Genomic DNA, 18,473 nt, shown 5'->3' on the forward strand with positions numbered 1-18,473 from the left:
ATTTTGATCCTATTTTATGTATCAGAAGAGGAATACAGTAGCCCCTCACCCCTTATCCATGGCTTCACTTCGCACAGTTTCAGTTACCAGCAGTCAACCTCAAGGGAAGCAGATGCTCCTCCTTCTGATTTATGGTCAGAAGGTCAATAGTATCCCAATGCTATGAATTAATGTCTAAGAAAAACATAGCATATTTAGGATTTGGTATTGTCCATGGTTTCAGGCATCCATAGGGGGTTCTGACACACATCCCCAGCAGATAAGGGAAGAATTGTACTGTATAGAGAAACACAAGTCATGGGTTTGCCAATTTTCATCAAGCACTCTTACTGTACATTCTTAGCTGAAAATACTAAGCCACAAGCTCAGAATCACAATCTTCCTAATTATAACACACTTCTAAGAAGTTCCAGTATACAAATAACACAAGAAAAGCTTTACTTTGAGTTCAGTTGAGAATGAGTTAACCTGGAGAACACATCAGTCGTCTCGTACTACAAGTTTGAATGAATGTGTCTATCATTTTTAAATCACAGGCTGTTAAATAGTTTCATGTATACATGTAAAATGAAATCAAAATTAAATGCTGAGAAGTTCTTACAGCACCTCTGGAACCCGGGTTAAAGAAAACGATTTGGAAATCATACACTGAACAGTCTGTCAGAAAGCATGGGGCAGAGCAGCCCAATCAGACAGCACATCATGCTCAAGCTAAAAGCCCCATCAACACAGGGCCATTGTGATAGGCAACCTACTGGTTTCATAACTAAAAGTGGATTTAAAGCTAAATTCCTAAAACTAAACTAAAATGTTTTACATCATGATCATCCTATGTCTAGAAGCTAAAGGAAGTAAACAATTACTTCCTCCAATACAGCTAGACATTAAAAATTACAATTTTAAAGGACTCTTGAAAACAGTGACTTTTTTTACAGCACAGTCCAAATGAAAGCTCAGTTATACAAAAAATAATCACTCAATCCATTCACAACTTGATTTAACCTGGCATTCTAGGTCAATGAATGTGTTGTGATTCAAGTAAGCAAATTATCGTTAATAATTTGATATTTTAAAGATAATGGAAATCTATTCTTTTTCCATAACCTAGCCACACAAGTTAATAAAAACATCTCTGCTATCAGAGAACATTACACCAACTCAGTGTGGTAATACTGTTTATCACATGTCGATGAGCAGTGTTATCTGTCCGCCTACTTGCCTTATTCCGTTTCAGAAAGTTTCCCAGTTATACTTAATTCTCAATTAAACTTTAGGAACAATTTGGTAGATTAGAAAACAACAACTTTTGACTACTTTAGTGAACTTATAGTTAATTTAAAGGGAACTAAAATTTGTACAATATTCAGTCATCCTTTCTAATACCAAAATATATTTCACATTTTCAAAACTCTTTTACTCCCATGTGGGTCACACAAATTTCTTGTTAAATTGATTTCTGGGTGTTTATAATTTTTGTGTTGTTACTACAAATAGAAACTTTCTATTTTATTTCCTAAAATGTTTTTGTTTATATATTGTAAACTACTGGTTATCATGTTTTTTTAACCAACCTCCTTATTAAATGCACTAATTTTTCCTCATACTATTTTTAGCACAATGTTTTATGTTTTCCAAGCTATCTAATTATTCTTTAGAATCCTCTTTAATATTTATATACTATTTCTCTTACGTGAGTATATTAGCTAATATCCAAAACAATATTAAATAATGGTGCCTATGGTGGACACCCTTGTCCTATTCATTATTTTAATGACAATGCTTTTAAAGTTTTACCATTAGCATGTTAGTAGATTTGGAAATATGTATATATGGATGTATATGTTTAATATAAATATATTTAATATATTAAAGAATTATAAGAATAATTAATATATTTTAATATAAAATATAAACACATACACGCACATTTAGTCAGTAAGTAACATATCTATTTTGTGGAGCTATTCATTTGACTTAATTTTATTACGAAATATTAAAAACAATCAGAAGACGTAACATTTTGTCAAATGCTTTCTAACATACACTTTTTATCTTTCTAATTATTAACATGTTGAATAACATTAATAGAATTCTTAAATACTAAACTACTTCTGCATTCCCAAAAGACAATCCATTTTGGTTATGCTACATTATTCTTTTAGTGTACTTCAGATCTATTTGGTCATATTTTACTTAGAATTACTGAGTTTATATTCACAGAAAAAGATTTTCCTGTTCTGTGGTATATAGCAGATATTCAAAAAAAAAACCTTACTTAGTGGTTATTTCCTACCATTTCTTGCCCTATGAACTCTGATGTTATTTTGTACATGAATACTCATGACAAATCAGATCTTTCTTGAGGATTGTATTAATCATCACTGTAAAGTAACTTTCTATGACTCTTAAATGCTTTTTGTCTTAAAATCCATCTTATCTAACATTAATTCTGAAACCTCTGTTATCCTTTGTTACTACTTCCCTGCTATATGTCCATTTTTTAGGAATAATAAACTGTTGATTAAATAATATTCATAAATTAATATACCAATATTTCAGAATATCTACTCTGTGGCAGGCATTGTGCTAGGTCTGGGATTACATCAAAGAACAAACCAGACAGTTTCTGCCCACATGAAGTTTATGTAGCAGTGACTAGTAATTTCCCATTCTCTACCAAGATTTTAGTTTTATTACTAGTTCTTTTTACAAATGAGGAGTCCTAGTCTTAGTTAAAAACATCTCTGTGGTTGTTCAGGCCTGACTCTAGACAAATACAAAGGCTTTACTGGACAGGCCTCATGGAGGAAGCTGCCCACCCGACTCCAGACTTGGTGCCAGAGCCAGTGTATGGCAGTTCTCTGAGGGCAGTTGCAGTCAAGGTCTCAGGCCCCCTGTTCAGTCACATTCTTCACATATTTGCACTCCTAGGTCTCTTTATCTGAGGCCTTGGGCAGAGGTTCCTCTTTAGCACCTCTGCCAAGGCCTCCTTACAGGAAGAGGAGGGGGAAACCTTGAAGATAGTGCTCCCGACTCCTACTACTATCTAGCACACCCCATTCCTGGCTTTCTCCCACTCACTATTCCTCCAACATGAGGGTGCCCTCAAAAGGGAGCTGACCCCACATCTGGGCTGACCCCCTGAACCCCCACACCAGTGTACCATCCCATGGGGAAATGGAACAGAGGGCATCAGCATTTCCTCTTCTTTTTCGAGACTTGCTTAAAACACAACAGTCAGAGATTAAGGCTTCACTCTTTCATGTTTGCCTTGTTGCTTTAATCAGCTACTCTGACCCCTGACAGCTCAGCCGAGCTCCTTACAATAACATTAAATAATGTACACACAGCAAAGGAAACCATCAACAAAATAAAATGACAACCTACTGAATGGGTGAACATATTTGCAAATCACATATCTGATAAGGGGTTAATATCCAAAATATTTAAAGAACTCATACAACTCAACATACACACACACACAAAATCCAATTTAAAAAATGGGCAAAGGAATTGAATAGACATTTTTCCAAAGATATACAGATGGCCAAAAGACACATGAAAAGATGTTCAACATCACTAATCATGAAGAATATGCAATCAAAACCACAATGAGATATCACCTCAAATGCTCAGAATTGACTACTATCCAAAAGACAAGAAATGACAAGTATTGGTGGATGTGGAAAAGAGAGAACCCTCATACACTGCTGGTGGGAATGTAAATTGGTGCAGCCACTATGAAACGCGAATAAAGGTTTCTCAAAACACTAAAAATAGAAATATCATATGACCCAGTAATTCTACCTCTGGGAATTTACCCAAAGAAAACAAAGTCACTAATTCAAAAATATAAGTATTCCTATGTTTATTGTAGCATTATTTATAGCAACCTAAATGTTCACTGATAGATGAATGGATAAAGATGTGGCACATATATACGATGGAATATTACTTAGCCATAAAAAAGAATGAAATCTTGCCATTTGTGACAACACAGATGAACACAGAGGGTATTATACTAAGTGAAATAAGTCAGACAGAGATGATAAATACTATATAATTTCAGTTATGTATAGAATCTAAAAAACAAATGAATAAACAGAACAGAACCAGACTCATGAACACAAGAGAATAGACTGTGGTTGCCATAGGGGAGTGGGGTCAGGGATGTGTGAAATTAAGGGGGATAGGGGATAAAGGGAAGGGAAAAAGAGGAAGAAATTCCACCTATAAAGTAAATTAGTCACAGGGAGGAAAGTACAGCATATGGAATATAGTCAATAGTATTGCAATATTTTTATATGGTGACAGATGGTAACTAGACTTACTGTGGTGAGTATTGGCAATGTATATAATTGTCAAATCATTATGTTATACACCTGAAACCAATGTAATATTTTATATCACCTATATTTCAATTTTAAAAATAAATAAAAATTTAAAAGGAGAAATGACCAATAAGCACATGAAAAGATACCAACATTATCAGTTATCAGGAAAATGCACATTAAAATCAAAATACTACACAAAAAATAACAATATCACTATATTCTCATTAGCATGGCTACAGTTTAAAGGACTGACAGGAGCAAGTATTGATAAGATGTGAAACAACTGAAACACTTAAATATTGACTGGGAGAATGTAAAATAGTACATACACTATGGAAAACAGTATTTTCTTATGAAACTGAAGAAACTTACCATATGACCCAGCAACTTCACTCCTAGTTATTTATCCACAAGAAATGAAAACAAGGGTCCACACAAAAACATGTATATGAATGTTCATAACAACTTTTTGTAATAGTCAAAATCTGGAAACAACCTAAATGTCTAACATTATGTGAATGAATATATATATTACAGTATATAGAATATTACTCATCAATAATAAAAAAGACAGACAATGATATGGGTGAATTTAAAAAATATTATGCTAAACAAAAGGAGTTACATGCAAAAAAATTTACACTCATGATTTTATTTATGATATACTAGAAGTGGACAATTTTATCTGTAATGACAGAAAGCAGATTAGTGGTTGCCTAGGACCGGGTCTGACACTGATTAAAACGGCACACTAAGGAACACTTTAGAGGAGTGGGTATTCTAAGTCTTGATTGTGGTGGCAGTGGTTACATAGTTGTATACATTAGTCAAAACTCCCTTAAGCTTAGAGTAGTTTAGTATATGTAACTTAAGGCTTCATGAGAAATTTGCATGTAAAATTCTTCAAGACAAGAAATTGGGAGAAAAAGCACAATTTCATATTATTTTTAAAATAACTTAATGAACATAAGTATTAAGTACTTCTGCTGAGTTTACTCGTGAAACAGTACCTTTAACTTTAACAGGCTTGCTAAACTAAGAAGCATTCGGTAAGTAATAGCTAATGACTGCCTCTTTTATTTTCACTCCTGCTATATACATACTGTACATTGCCTGAAAGTAAAGAATTAAACAAAGTTTAATTTACAGAACCAAGCATTTAGAAGTTAAGCATATTGTTACATTTCAATCCTTTCTCTCAGAGGCCAAAATGTTGATCTAGCTCTCTTTATAAAGCTGGAAATTTAAAAATAAATCAATAAATAAAGACAAAAAATACCATACCATCTTCTGATAGAATATACCATGTTAATTCCCTTCCCCTAAACTTTTTCATTTATATATAATTTATCCTCCAATTAAGACACTGGAAACCAGTATCTTGCAGTGTTCTTCAATCACATTTTCCTTGCTATATACTTATTAAAACAGTAATAATCAATACTCACTTCAATTGTCTTGGCCAGTAACTGCGTGTGAGGAAAATTATACTTGTACACTTCATTAGCGACAGTGTTTACATCAATGGCAGCCACCACTTGTGCAGATATACAGCTTTCTGTAATGATAAATGGAATATTTTTAAATGTGAAGTCCTTAACATGAACTTGTTCATTATATGGAGAAGTCAAAACAAAAGAATTTTGTAGTACATTTCCTTAATTCCTCAATTACACAGCCAGATCTCAGATTGCCAATGGACAGCCAGAACGGGGCATTACGCATGAAGTGGAATATTTACTTACTTCTGGTTCATCTCTAAATAGAACTCTGAGACTATAAGTAAGATTTAAATGTTTTAGTTATTATCTATTTACTTTCCTCCTTCCATTAAGATATACACATGAGTTAAATGGAAAGTTTTTATTAAGTTAAAACAAACCAAAAATAGGAAAGTGAAGTATATTCTTAAAAGTCACATCCCTTAGAATTTCATATAAATAAATTAACTACTATTTGTTCCTCACCTTCTAACATTAATATAAAGCTTCCCAGTACCAATAAAAATGGTTTTAGGTAAGTTTTTAGATTTTTTAAAAACAGCTTTCTTGAGACATAACTCACATGCCATAAAATGTACCCATATAAGATTTTAGATAAATTTTCAAATGACATGAACATTTGGTGTCCAAATGTAAAACTCTCACAGACCAAAAATTATAAATCTTGACAGATCAGGAGAGAATGTGAAGAGTAAGGGAAATGATTACAAGGCCTTGCTTTACTGCCCTTCTGGTTTGTTGCTAAAGAAAAGCATTTTCAAAATGGTTGCAGATTCAGAGAAATTTGCCATAGTCTTTAAATGGCAGCAAAATCTGAACTGTGGAAGCACAGTTGCTGCTATATTTTGCAATTACCACCCTTTTTGCACTTCTTCCCCAAAACACATACAAAGCCAATTATGTATATTCCCTGTTCCAAAGCAGGAGAAAATGTGATGTTTTACAAATAAAAGTAGAGACTTATTAGGAAAACCATCAGAGAAAATATTACAAAATTACATAGTAGCTCCAATTAGCTATTTCTTTAACAATCATTTGCTGTTAATAGTTTGCTTAAGTAGCCCACATATCAAAAATTGAAAGAAAAAAAAATTGGATGTGAGGAGCTAGAACTCATGCAACAGGCACCTGGAAGTAAAACCCGAATCACAGAAGATGGGGTTACGAAGAAGGCTCACAAGCACTCAGAAGACAATCACAAACACATACTGAGTCTTAAGTAGAAATGACGCCAGACAGAAAACAAGAGCATAAATATCTCTAAGTAAATATTTACTAAGTGTCTACTAGGCTCAGGACACTCTGGTAGAACCAACAATCTCCTAGGCACCCTGCTGCTTTGTACATAGGTCACTGAGAACTTGGTCTAATTAGTAATATCATAGATAGCTGCCTGCAACAAAGTTTAAGTTCAGTAACTAGCTACTTGCCTTAGTATAAAATAAAGTTATAAGTTATATCTTTGTCAAAGGCATCAGAATGCTATTGAAACATATATCAAGAAGGCAAACAAAAAAATTAGTGTGTAAGCTGATGGACAGTGACTGCAATGGGGTATTGGGGGGATCTCCATAATATGGGTGAATATAGTAACCACATTGTTTTTCATGTGAAACCTTCATAAGAGTGTACATTAATAATACTTTAATAAAAAAAACTAGTAAGGAACAATTTGCAAAATCACAAACCTGTTTTAATTCAGATGAAGAACTAAGTTACTACTAATCATTGTAAAAGAACTCAGAATGAAATAAACTTCACTGAACTATTTTATTGTTTTGCTAAATAAGATATCTTATACTTAGTATAATGTAGACTGCTTGCAATTCCACTGTATATGCAGCAAATTGGAATTGACTGCAGTTGGTTTATATGACTCTACCCTTTTTTCAGTCTAATTGAAAATCCACAGTGATATGTCAAATCTGTACCATGATCAATAATTAATTTTATATCTTGTACTATGTGTGTGAAAGACATACAAAAGCCAACTGCCAAAACAATGTTTCCTGTGGCTATCCAAGAACTGAGGAACCAAAATTCTCAGGAAACAGTTAAGTCAATAAACAAATGCACTGTTTGCATATTATTTTAAATTATTATAAAATTAGGGTCCACTGACCTAAAAAGTCAGTTCATCATTCTAAGATATTATATCAATTTGACTTGCCTTTTCAAAACAGAATTTTTGGGGGGTATAGATGCGTTTCTAAGGAAAAAGTTAAACTTATAAATAACAATTTTAAAAAGCAAACCTGTCAAATCTGTCAAAAATCTTAAATTGAGCTCCAAAGACAAGTTTTCATATTTTCTACTGTATACTTTAAACCTATAGCCTCCAAAAATCTTTGTTAAACTGCATAACACACTTTGAAAATGTTTAACTAAAAATATCAAAGTAAATAATTCAACATAATTTTGCCTAAGGGAGCTCTATCACTTAAATTATACAGAAGTAGTAATTCTCAAAGAGGAAAGAGAACTGGAAATGGAGACCCATAAGGATCTTTGCATGGAAGTAGAAGAAGAGATGGGTTTTCAGTACTTTGATCTATTGGTCTACCTGGATTTTATTCATGATATCTCAGTTATTACTCTGCATTGCATATTTATCAACAGGAAGTATGGGTATAAAAAATGACACTCTAGTTAGAGAAATGCAATATAAATGATGATAAAACTTGGTCAGATTGTATCTACAAGGAAAGGTTAAGGAGACTGAAATTGATAAAGGCAGATTTAGTTATATCAAGAGAGACTTCTAGGTGAGATGTTAGAAATGTCACTGACAATATGTTCATAATTCCTGCTCTTAAATATGTCTCTTATTTAAGTAGGCAAAAATCACATACACACACACACACACACACCACCCATTCGGATAGCAATGATTTTCCTTTGTTTTATGAAAAAGTTCTTGGAAGAACTGGTTCACAGCAGTGAAAAGGTTCAAGTTCATCACTCTACCTGACATTCCTAACCAGATAGTCAAAAAGTTTAATTCTTCATGCGTAGTTACTAAGGTGGGGGAAAAATCAATATTTAAAAGTGTAAATGTAAAATCAACTAGTCCACCTTGAAATAAGGAAAATAATTTGTTTTTCTTTCTTCTTTTCCATGTTTACTATCTATTTTCTGATCTTACCTCATAGAGCTGACTAGTTGAATGACTCATTATAATCACACCTGAGACATCTAATCAGGTATGTTAACACTGACATCTAGTTGTGAAATGAAATGTCAGTTGAATAGACCCAATGTCTATTTCTTTTCATTCAAAGTGGTAGCTAAGAATATAAGTACTAAGTAAAAACAGACGTGCAAGGATTCTGAATTTTAAATGATGGCCAAATGTTTTATTACTATTAGCAAAGTATACTTCTTGTTTCTTTTTTTTTTTTTTTGGTATCATTAATCTACAATTACATGAGGAACATTATGTTTAGACTCCCCCGTTCACCAAGTCCCCCCCACATACCCCATTAGTCACTGTCCATCAGTGTAGTAAGATGCTGTAAAATCACTACTTGTCTTCTCTGTGTTGCACAGCCCTCCCCGTGCCTCCCCACATTATACATGCTAATCGTAAGGCCCCCTTTCTTCTTCCCCCCCACTTCTCCCTCCCTTCCCATCCATCCTCCCCAGTCCCTTTCCCTTTGGTAACTGTTAGTCCATTCTTGGGTTCTGTGAGTCTGCTGCTGTTTTGTTCCTTCAGTTTTTCTTTTGTTCTTATATTCCAGAGATGAGTAAAATCATTTGGTACTTATCTTTCTCTGCCTGGCTTATTTCACTGAGATTCTTGTTTCTTTTTAAAGATTCATACATTTCAAAATTACAAAATCATGAATAAATTATTTCTATGAATTAAATAAAGTTAAAAATAAGTTGAAAATATTTTTTAAATCCATTCAATTTCTTTAGAATAACTCCTTAGAAGTTTAGCTAATAGTCAACTAAAATTTTTTTACTTTAGGTCGACATACTCTAGGTCATCGTTACCAACATCTGAACAAATACAAGAGTCCATCAACCAGAAAGTGGATAGGAACTGCTTCAGAGCTGTGTACAGTCTAGAGGTGTAAAAGGATAGGAAAGAAGGTGCCAAATTAATATCTAAACACTGAGTTTACATGAAAGGAAAATAAAGATGCTTTGTCAGATAGTAAGTGCAACTTGGAAGAAAGGAGGAAACAAATTTTGAGGAAGACTGAAAAAGGAAATTAAAGAAAATGAAAGAAATCTTTCCAAAAAGTCTCTAGGACTATAAAGTCACTTTAAAGTGGTGTTGACATGATGAGGTAGCTAATACAGCTACGTTTTATCTCTCAACCTTTCACTCCACCTTTCTCTTCCCCATCCCCCACTGAACTTCACTCTTCCTCTTCTTCTCCTACCCTTCCCCTCCCTCTCCATACCTGAAGTTTTCCTCAGCAGAAGAAAAGCAAGAGAGAAAGCAATTCAACTAGCGACTTTCGGCAGAGGCCACAGAACCCTGTACAGCCTTGCATTACCCTTATAGCCCTTGGACGCAGGGTACCTCAATTTCCAGGGACATCAGCTGATCTGTAAAGAGAAAGTTTATGTCTAAACGTAGGTACTTAAAATTAGAGGTAACTTGAAACTCTAAAACAGCATAGTTCAACAGAACTTTCTGTGATGATGGAACTGTTCTCTATTCATGCTGTCCAATATGGTAATCACTAGCCACATATGGTTATCAAGTGCTTAAAATGTGGCTATTGCAACTGAGGAACTGGATTTTAATTTTAATAAATTTAAATAGCTACATCTGGCTAGTGCTACCAAACTGTGCAGCACAGCTCTACAATCACTGGGATTGCCATCAGCAGAAGTCCTGGATGGGAAGCAGTATGTACACTGCAAAAAGCACAGACTGGAATCAGAAAAATTCATGCTCAGTTCTTGATTCTAATGCTTATTAGTTATGTAGCCTTGGAAAACTTACTATCTCTCTAAGCCTCAATTTTCTAATAAATGAAATGGACACAATACTAGTTTACATAAAGGGATGCTATAAAAAGTAATGAAACAGTTTATAAAACACCTGGTATATATATATATATATATTCAATCATTATTAAAATTCCTATTCTTTGCCTGACATCTATCTGGAGTATTATAGATTAAATAGCAAAATGATGATGATGATGATCATTTTGTTATTATTAAAGCTAGAAATTATTATTATATTGTTAGGAAATTGTACCAGTGAGAAAAGTTTAAGAGGTGTAAATGTTTATCTAGGAGACAAATTATAGTATTATTTTCAAAAGATTTTAGAGTGACATAAGAAGGGAGCTTCACAAATTAGAATAACTAGATAATACCCATCTCTACTATGAAAAAATTAAGAGAAAATGGACAAAAGTAAATTCCAAGAGATTAGCAATGATAAAACCTTTCTCACCTTGCTATCAAACCCTAGCTTGAGAGATAGAAATAGGTAATGGAGGGAAACATTTTTCAAATTGGTAGAATCTTTTCTCTCCATGATGTTTATTTCTTGTTTTCTCTAATATGGAGGAAGACAATCTGACTAAATCAACTTCTAAAGATCCTTTCTATCCTTAATACTCTATGAGTACACAGGAAAAGAATATGTCTTCAGCCTGTCTTTCACTACTTACCATTATTTGACATTGGTCATCGTCTTTTCTTCCTAATGAACTGATTAGAAACCAGAGAAATGGCACCAGAGAAATGCTCTTCTATGGTTAAGTCTATCTACTGATTTACCTTTTTCAGCAACTGTATTTATAAAATTTTTAAGAGATAAAAACACTACATCTAGGAGCCAAGATGATGGCATGAGTAGGGCAGCAGAAATCACCTCCCAAAACCATATATATTTTTGAAAATACAACAAATACAACTATTCCTAAAAGAGAGACTGGAAGATACAGTACAACAGCCAGAATACATCTACACCTGCAAGAACCCAGCACCTCATGAAGGGGGTAAGATACAAGCGGTAGCCCAGCTCCCCAACCGGGGGAGAGGAGTAAGAGTGGGGAGGGAGTGGGAGCCCAGGACTGCTAAACACCCAGCCCTAGTCATCCGCACCGAGAGCACAGACACACACTGCATGGTGTGGATACTAGGGAAATGGAAGAGTAAAACCTGGGAGCGGGTTCCCACAGCTGGCACCCCTGGGACAAAAGAAAAGCGAGTGCTTTTTGAAAGTCTTAAAGAGACAGAGGCATCAAAGCTGGACAGAAGCATCCCAGCACACACAGCCCAGCAGCTGTGAATCCTGGGGATCTCCGGGCACCCTAACCCCCTGAATGGGAGTGCAGCTGTGAGGGTCCTCATGTCAATAAACAGCCTCCCACCCATTCCCCCTCCGATGTGGCCTCGCCATAGCGGAGGAGCAGCCTGAGACTGGCCACGCCCACAGCAGTTGCACAGAGCCTTCTCTGCAGCAGGCTGGGCCAGACTCAGAGACCCCATCAGTGTGCAGCTGCCCAGAACAAGCAGTTAGGGGTTGCCATTCTCACAGGCAAAGAAGGCAACCTGCAAGCAGGAACGGACTTTGTTCTCCCAGCTGATACACGTGCCAACTGCCCACGACTACCTCTGTCAACATGAAAAGGCAGAAGAATTTGATTCAGACCAAAATCACAGAGACAACCCCTGAGAAGGAGCCTGGGGAGATAGACTTAACCAATCTTCCTGAAAAAGAATTCAAAGTAAAGGTCATAACAATGCTGATGGAGCTACAGAGAAAAATGCAAGAGCTAACAGATAAAGTTGAAAGGGAGAATACAGAAATAAAACAATATCTGGAAGGAATTAAAAGCAGAATGGATGAGATGCAAGAGGCCATTAATGGAATGGAAATCAGAGAACAGGAACGCAGAGAAGCTGACACAGAGAGAGATAAAAGAAAGAATCTTCAGGAATGAAAGAATATTAAGAGAACTGTGTGACCAATCCAAACAGAACAATATCCACATTATAGTGGTACCAGAAGAAGAAGAGAAAAAGGGATAGAGAGTGTCTTTGAAGAAATAATTGCTCAAAACTTCCCCAAACAGGGGGAGAAAATAGTCGATCAGACCATGGAAGCCCACAGAACTCCCAACAGAAGGGACCCAAGGAGGACAACACCAAGACACATAATAATTAAAATGGAAAAGATCAAGGACAAGGACAGAATATTAAAGGCAACCAGAGAGAGAAAAAAGGTCACCTACAAAGGAAAACCCATCAGGCTATCATCAGACTTCTCAACAGAAACCTTACAGGACAGAAGAGAATGGCATGACATATTTGATGAAATGAAACAGAAGGGCCTTGAACCAAGAATGCTGTATTCAGCACAATTATAATTTAAATATGAAGGAAGGATTAAACAATTCCAAGACAATGCTTTGGTTACGTAGCTGTATTCCTATTATGATAATGTGTGTATGCAATTTAATTAGTAGTTTAAAACCTATACATTCTTATGTTACTCTACAAGAAGATATGTCAAAGAAATAATCAATCTTCCCATGTTTTCTTCCATCAGCTACTTCTATAGCTTTTCTTCTTCCTTCCCAATTACAACCCGTAAGTAGAATTCGTTCCTCATATCGAAATTACCAAGTATCATAATTCTTACAAGTGGTAAAGATACCTCAAGACAAATGCTGGGCATAGAAGCCACAGGGCATAAATCTGCAAAGAAGTAAAAAGCTAACCTTTTCAAACAATATGGCTTCTCTCTCACTTACCAACTTTACATCTCCCTGTATGGCCCCAGAAGATGACTGGTTAGCCAGAGACGGGTAAGATTCCTCAAGGGAGGAACAACCTAAGACAGGCACAGTCGCAGGGGGGCCATCAGGTGAGAAATTGGGGATCAACAGTGATGAAGCTTAGAACCTCACCCCCCATGTTTTGAGAGAAATCTTCTGCATCCGTGGATGTTTTAATGCCCTTGTCTAGCTTGGATTAACACATAGTCTACAGGCACACACTTGAACATCTACATTTGCTCTCTTACAACACTAAACTATGTTTTCTACCTTTATCTTGCATCTACCTACCACTTCAGCATTTTATTAAAAATAAAAATAATAATAACAAAGGGAGAAATGTGGGATCCACATATAAATCAAGTATAAAAATCAAACAAATATTCATATTTGACCTGATTGTTTATAGTTCATAATGCGTGATCAAAACCGAAAGTTTCTGTGATGACTGCCCTTGTACTGTTCACCATGTAAGAACTTATTCACTATGTAAGAATTTGTTCACCATGTAAGAACTTGTTCATTATGCTCCAGAAGATTGGAGACTGTTGAGAATTAGGCTTGGGGTTGATTAATGATTGTGCATTGACTCCCCTATGCAGAATTTTATTGTTGTTAACAACCATTTGACCAATAAATATGAGAGATGCCCTCTTCAAAAAAAAAAAAAAACAATTCCAAGACAAGCAAAAAGTTGAGGGAATTTGCCTCCCACAAACCGCCTCCACAGGGTATTTCAGAGGGACTGCTCTAGATGGAAGCACTCCTAAGGCTAAATAGATGTCACCATAGAAAATAAAATCACAGCAAAGAAAGCAGACCAACCAAGTACTAACTGAAGGCAAAAAATAAAATCAACTACGCACAAAAGCAGTCAAAGAAAACAGAAAAGAGTACAGAATAAAACACCTAACATATAAAGAATGGAGGAGGAAGAATACGAAGGGAGAGAAATAAAGAATCAGCAGACTGTGTTTATAATAGCTCAATTAGTAAGTTAAGTTAGACACTTACATAGTAAAGAAGCTACCCTTCAACCTTTGGTAACCACTAATCTAAAGCCTACAATGGCAATAAGTACATATCTTTCAATAATCACCCTAAATGTAAATGGACTGAACTCACCAATCACAAGACAAAGAGCAATAGAATGGATAAAAAAGCAAGACCCATCTGTATGCTGCTTACAAGAGACTCACCCCAAACCCAAAGACATGCACAGACGAAAAGTCAAGGGATGAAAAAAGATATTTCATGCAAACAACCAGGAGAAAAAAGCAGGTGTTGCAGTACTAGTACCAGACAAAATAGACTTCAAAACAAAGAAAGTAAAAAGAGATAAAGAAGGACATTACATAATGATAAAGGGGTCAGTCCAACAAGAGGATATAACCATTATAAATATATATGCACCCAATACAGGAGCACCAACATGTGTGAAACAAATACTAACTGAATTAAAGGAGGAAATAGAATGCAATGCATTCATTTTAGGAGACTTCAACACACCACTCACTCCAAAGGACAGATCCACCAGACGGAAAATAAGTAAGGACACAGAGGCACTGAATGACACACTGAAACAGATGGACCTAATAGACATCTATAGAACTCTACACCCAAAAGCAGCAGGATACACATTCTTCTCAAGTGCACATGGAACATTCTCCAGAATAGACCATACTAGGCCACAAAAAGAGCCTCAGTAAATTCAAAATGATTGAAATTCTACCAACCAACTTCTCAGACCACAAAGGTATAAAACTAGAAATAAATTGCACAAAGAAAGCAAAAAGGCTCACAAACACATGGAGCCTTAATAACCTGATCCTAAATAATCAATGGATGAATGACCAAATTAAAATAGAGATCAAGCAATACATGGAAACAAATGACAACAACAACACAAAGCCCCAACTTCTGTGGGATGCAGCAAAAGCAGTTCTAAAAGGAAAGTATATAGCAATCCGGGCATATTTAAAGAAGGAAGGACAATCCCAAATGAATAGTCTAAAGTCAGAATTATCAAAATTGGAAAAAAGAAGAAGAAATGAGGCCTAAAGTCAGCAGAAAGAGGGACATAAAAAAGATCAGAGAAGAAATAAGTAAAATTGAGAAGAATAAAACAATAGAAAAAAATCAATGAAACCAAGAGGTGTTTCCTTGAAAAAATAAACAAAATAGATAAGCCTCTAGCCAGACTTACTAAGAGAAAAAGAGAATCAACATACATCAAGAGAATCAGAAACAAGAAAGGAAAAATCATGACGGACCCCACAGAAATACAAATAATTATTAGAGAACACTATGAAAACTTATATGCTAACAAGCTGGAAAACCTAGGAGGAATGGACAACTTCCTAGAAAAATATAACCTTCCAAGACTGACCAAGGAAGAAACAGAAAATCTAAACAGACCAATTACCAGCAACGAAATTGAAGCGGTAATCAAAAAACTACCCAAGACCAAAGCCCCCAGGTCAGATGGATTTTCTGTGGAATTTCATCAGACATACAGAGAATATATAATACCCATTCTCCTTAAAGTTTTCCAAAAAATAGAAGAGGAGGGAATACTCCCAAACTCATTCTATGAAGCCATGATCACCCTAATACCAAAACCAGGAAAAGACCCCACAAAAAAAGAAAATTACAGACCAATATCTCTGATGAACATAGATGCAAAAATACTCAACAAAATGTTACCAAACCGAATTAAAAAATACATCCAGAGGATCATACACCATGACCAAGTGGGATTCATCTCAGGGATGTAAGGATGGTACAACATTTCAAAATCCATCAACATCATCCACCACATCAACAAAGAGGACAAAAATCACATGATCATTTACAATGATGCTGAAAAAGCATTCAACAAAATTCAACATCCATACATGATAAAAACTCTCAACAAAATGGGTATAGAGGGCAAGTACCTCAACATAATAAAGGCCATATATGATAAGCCCACAGCCAACATCATACTGAACAGCGAGAAGCTGAAAGTTTTTCCTCTAAGATCAGGAACAAGACAGGGATGCCCACTCTCCCCACTGTTATTCAACATAGTACTGGAGGTCCTAGCCATGGCAATTAGACAAAACAAAGAAATACAAGGAATTCAGATTGGTAAAGAAGAAGTCAAACTGTCACTATTTGCAGATGACATGATATTGTACATAAAAATCCCTAAAGACTCCACTCCAAAACTACTAGCTCTAATATTGGAATTTAGCAAACTTGCAGGATACAAAATTAATACACAGAAATCTGTGGCTTTCCTATACACTAACAATGAACTAATAGATAAAGAAAGCAGGAAAACAATTCCTTTCACAATTGCATCAAAAAGAATAAAATACCTAGGAATAAACCTAACCAAGGAAGTGAAAGACCTATGCCCTAAAAACTACAAGACACTCTTAACACAAATTAAACAGGACACTAACAAATGGAAACTCATCCCATGCTCTTAGCTAGGAAGAATTAATATCGTCAAAATGGCCATCCTGCCCAAAGCAATCCGCAGATTCAATGCAATCCCTATCAAATTACCAACAGCATTCTTCAACAAACAGGAACAAATACTTCTAAAATTCATATAGAACAAGACCCCAAATAGCCAAAGCAATCCTGAGAAGGAAGAATAAAGTGGGAGGGATCTCGCTCCCCAACTTCAAACTCTACTACAAAGCCACAGTAATCAAGACAATTTGGCACTGGCACAAGAACAGACCCATAGACCAGTGTAACAGAATAGAGATTCCAGACATTAACCCAAACATATATGGTCAATTAATATATGATAAAGGAGCCATGGACATACAATGGGGAAATGACAGCCTCTTCAACAGATGGTGTTGGCAAAACTTGACAGCTACATTTAAGAGAATGAAACTGGATCATTGTCTAACCCCATACACAAAAGTAAACTCAAAATGAATCAAAGATCTGAATGTAAGTCATGAAACCATAAATCTCTTAGAAAAGAACATAGGCAAAAATCTCTTGGACATAAACATCAGCAACTTCTTCATGAACATATCTCCCCAGGCAAGGGAAACAAAAGCAAAAATGAACAAGTGGGACTATATGAAGCTGAAAGCTTCTGTACAGCAAAGGACACCATCAATAGAACAAAAAGGCATCCTACAGTATGGGAGAATATATTCATAAATGACAAATCCGATAAAGGATTGACATCCAAAATATATAAAGAGCTCATGCACCTCAACAAACAAAAAGCAAATAATCCAATTAAAAAATGGGCAGAGGAGCTGAACAGACAGTTCTCCAAAGAAATTCAGATGGCCAACAGACACATGAAAAGATGCTCCACATTGCTAGTCATCAGAGAAATGCAAATTAAAACCACAATGAGATATCACCTCACACCAGTAAGGATCGCCACCATCCAAAAGACAAACAACAAATGTTGGCGAGGTTGTGGAGAAAGGAGAACCCTCCCACACTGCTGGGGGGAATGTAAATCAGTTCAACCATTGTGGAAAGCAGTATAGAGGTTCCTCAAAAAGCTCAAAATAGAAATACCATTTGACCCAGGAATTCCACTTCTAGGAATTTACCCTAAGAATACAGCATTCCAGTTTGAAAAAGACAGGTGCACCCCTATGTTTATCGCAGCGCTATTTACAATAGCCAAGAAATGGAAGCAACCTAAGTGTCCATCAGTAGATGAATGGATAAAGATGTGGTACATGTACACAATGGAATATTATTCAGCCATAAGAAGAAAACAAATCCTATCATTTGCAACAACATGGATGGAGCTGAGGGTATTATGCTCAGTGAAATAAGCCAGGCGGAGAAAGACAAGTACCAAATGATTTCACTCATCTGTGGAGTATGAG

The 18,473-nt window shown here is 35.5% G+C and overlaps 1 protein-coding gene across 3 annotated transcripts in view; it reads right to left on the reverse strand.

Annotated features, from left to right (window-relative positions):
- TRDMT1 (tRNA aspartic acid methyltransferase 1) overlaps positions 1-18,473 on the reverse strand; it is a 58,305-nt gene that overhangs the window by 19,955 nt on the left and 19,877 nt on the right. For 2 of the 3 annotated variants that reach the window (XM_017674704.3, XM_017674703.3), the window contains exon 2: positions 5,783-5,892. In XM_017674704.3, the coding sequence (XP_017530193.2) occupies positions 5,783-5,892 (110 nt within the window). Of the gene's footprint in view, positions 1-49; positions 175-5,782; positions 5,893-18,473 lie in introns of those variants that run through there. The other variant, XM_037001707.2, reaches the window with a different exon arrangement.

The sequence above is a fragment of the Manis javanica genome, chromosome 2 (genome assembly GCF_040802235.1).
Source record: "Manis javanica isolate MJ-LG chromosome 2, MJ_LKY, whole genome shotgun sequence".
Taxonomy (NCBI): domain Eukaryota; kingdom Metazoa; phylum Chordata; class Mammalia; order Pholidota; family Manidae; genus Manis; species Manis javanica.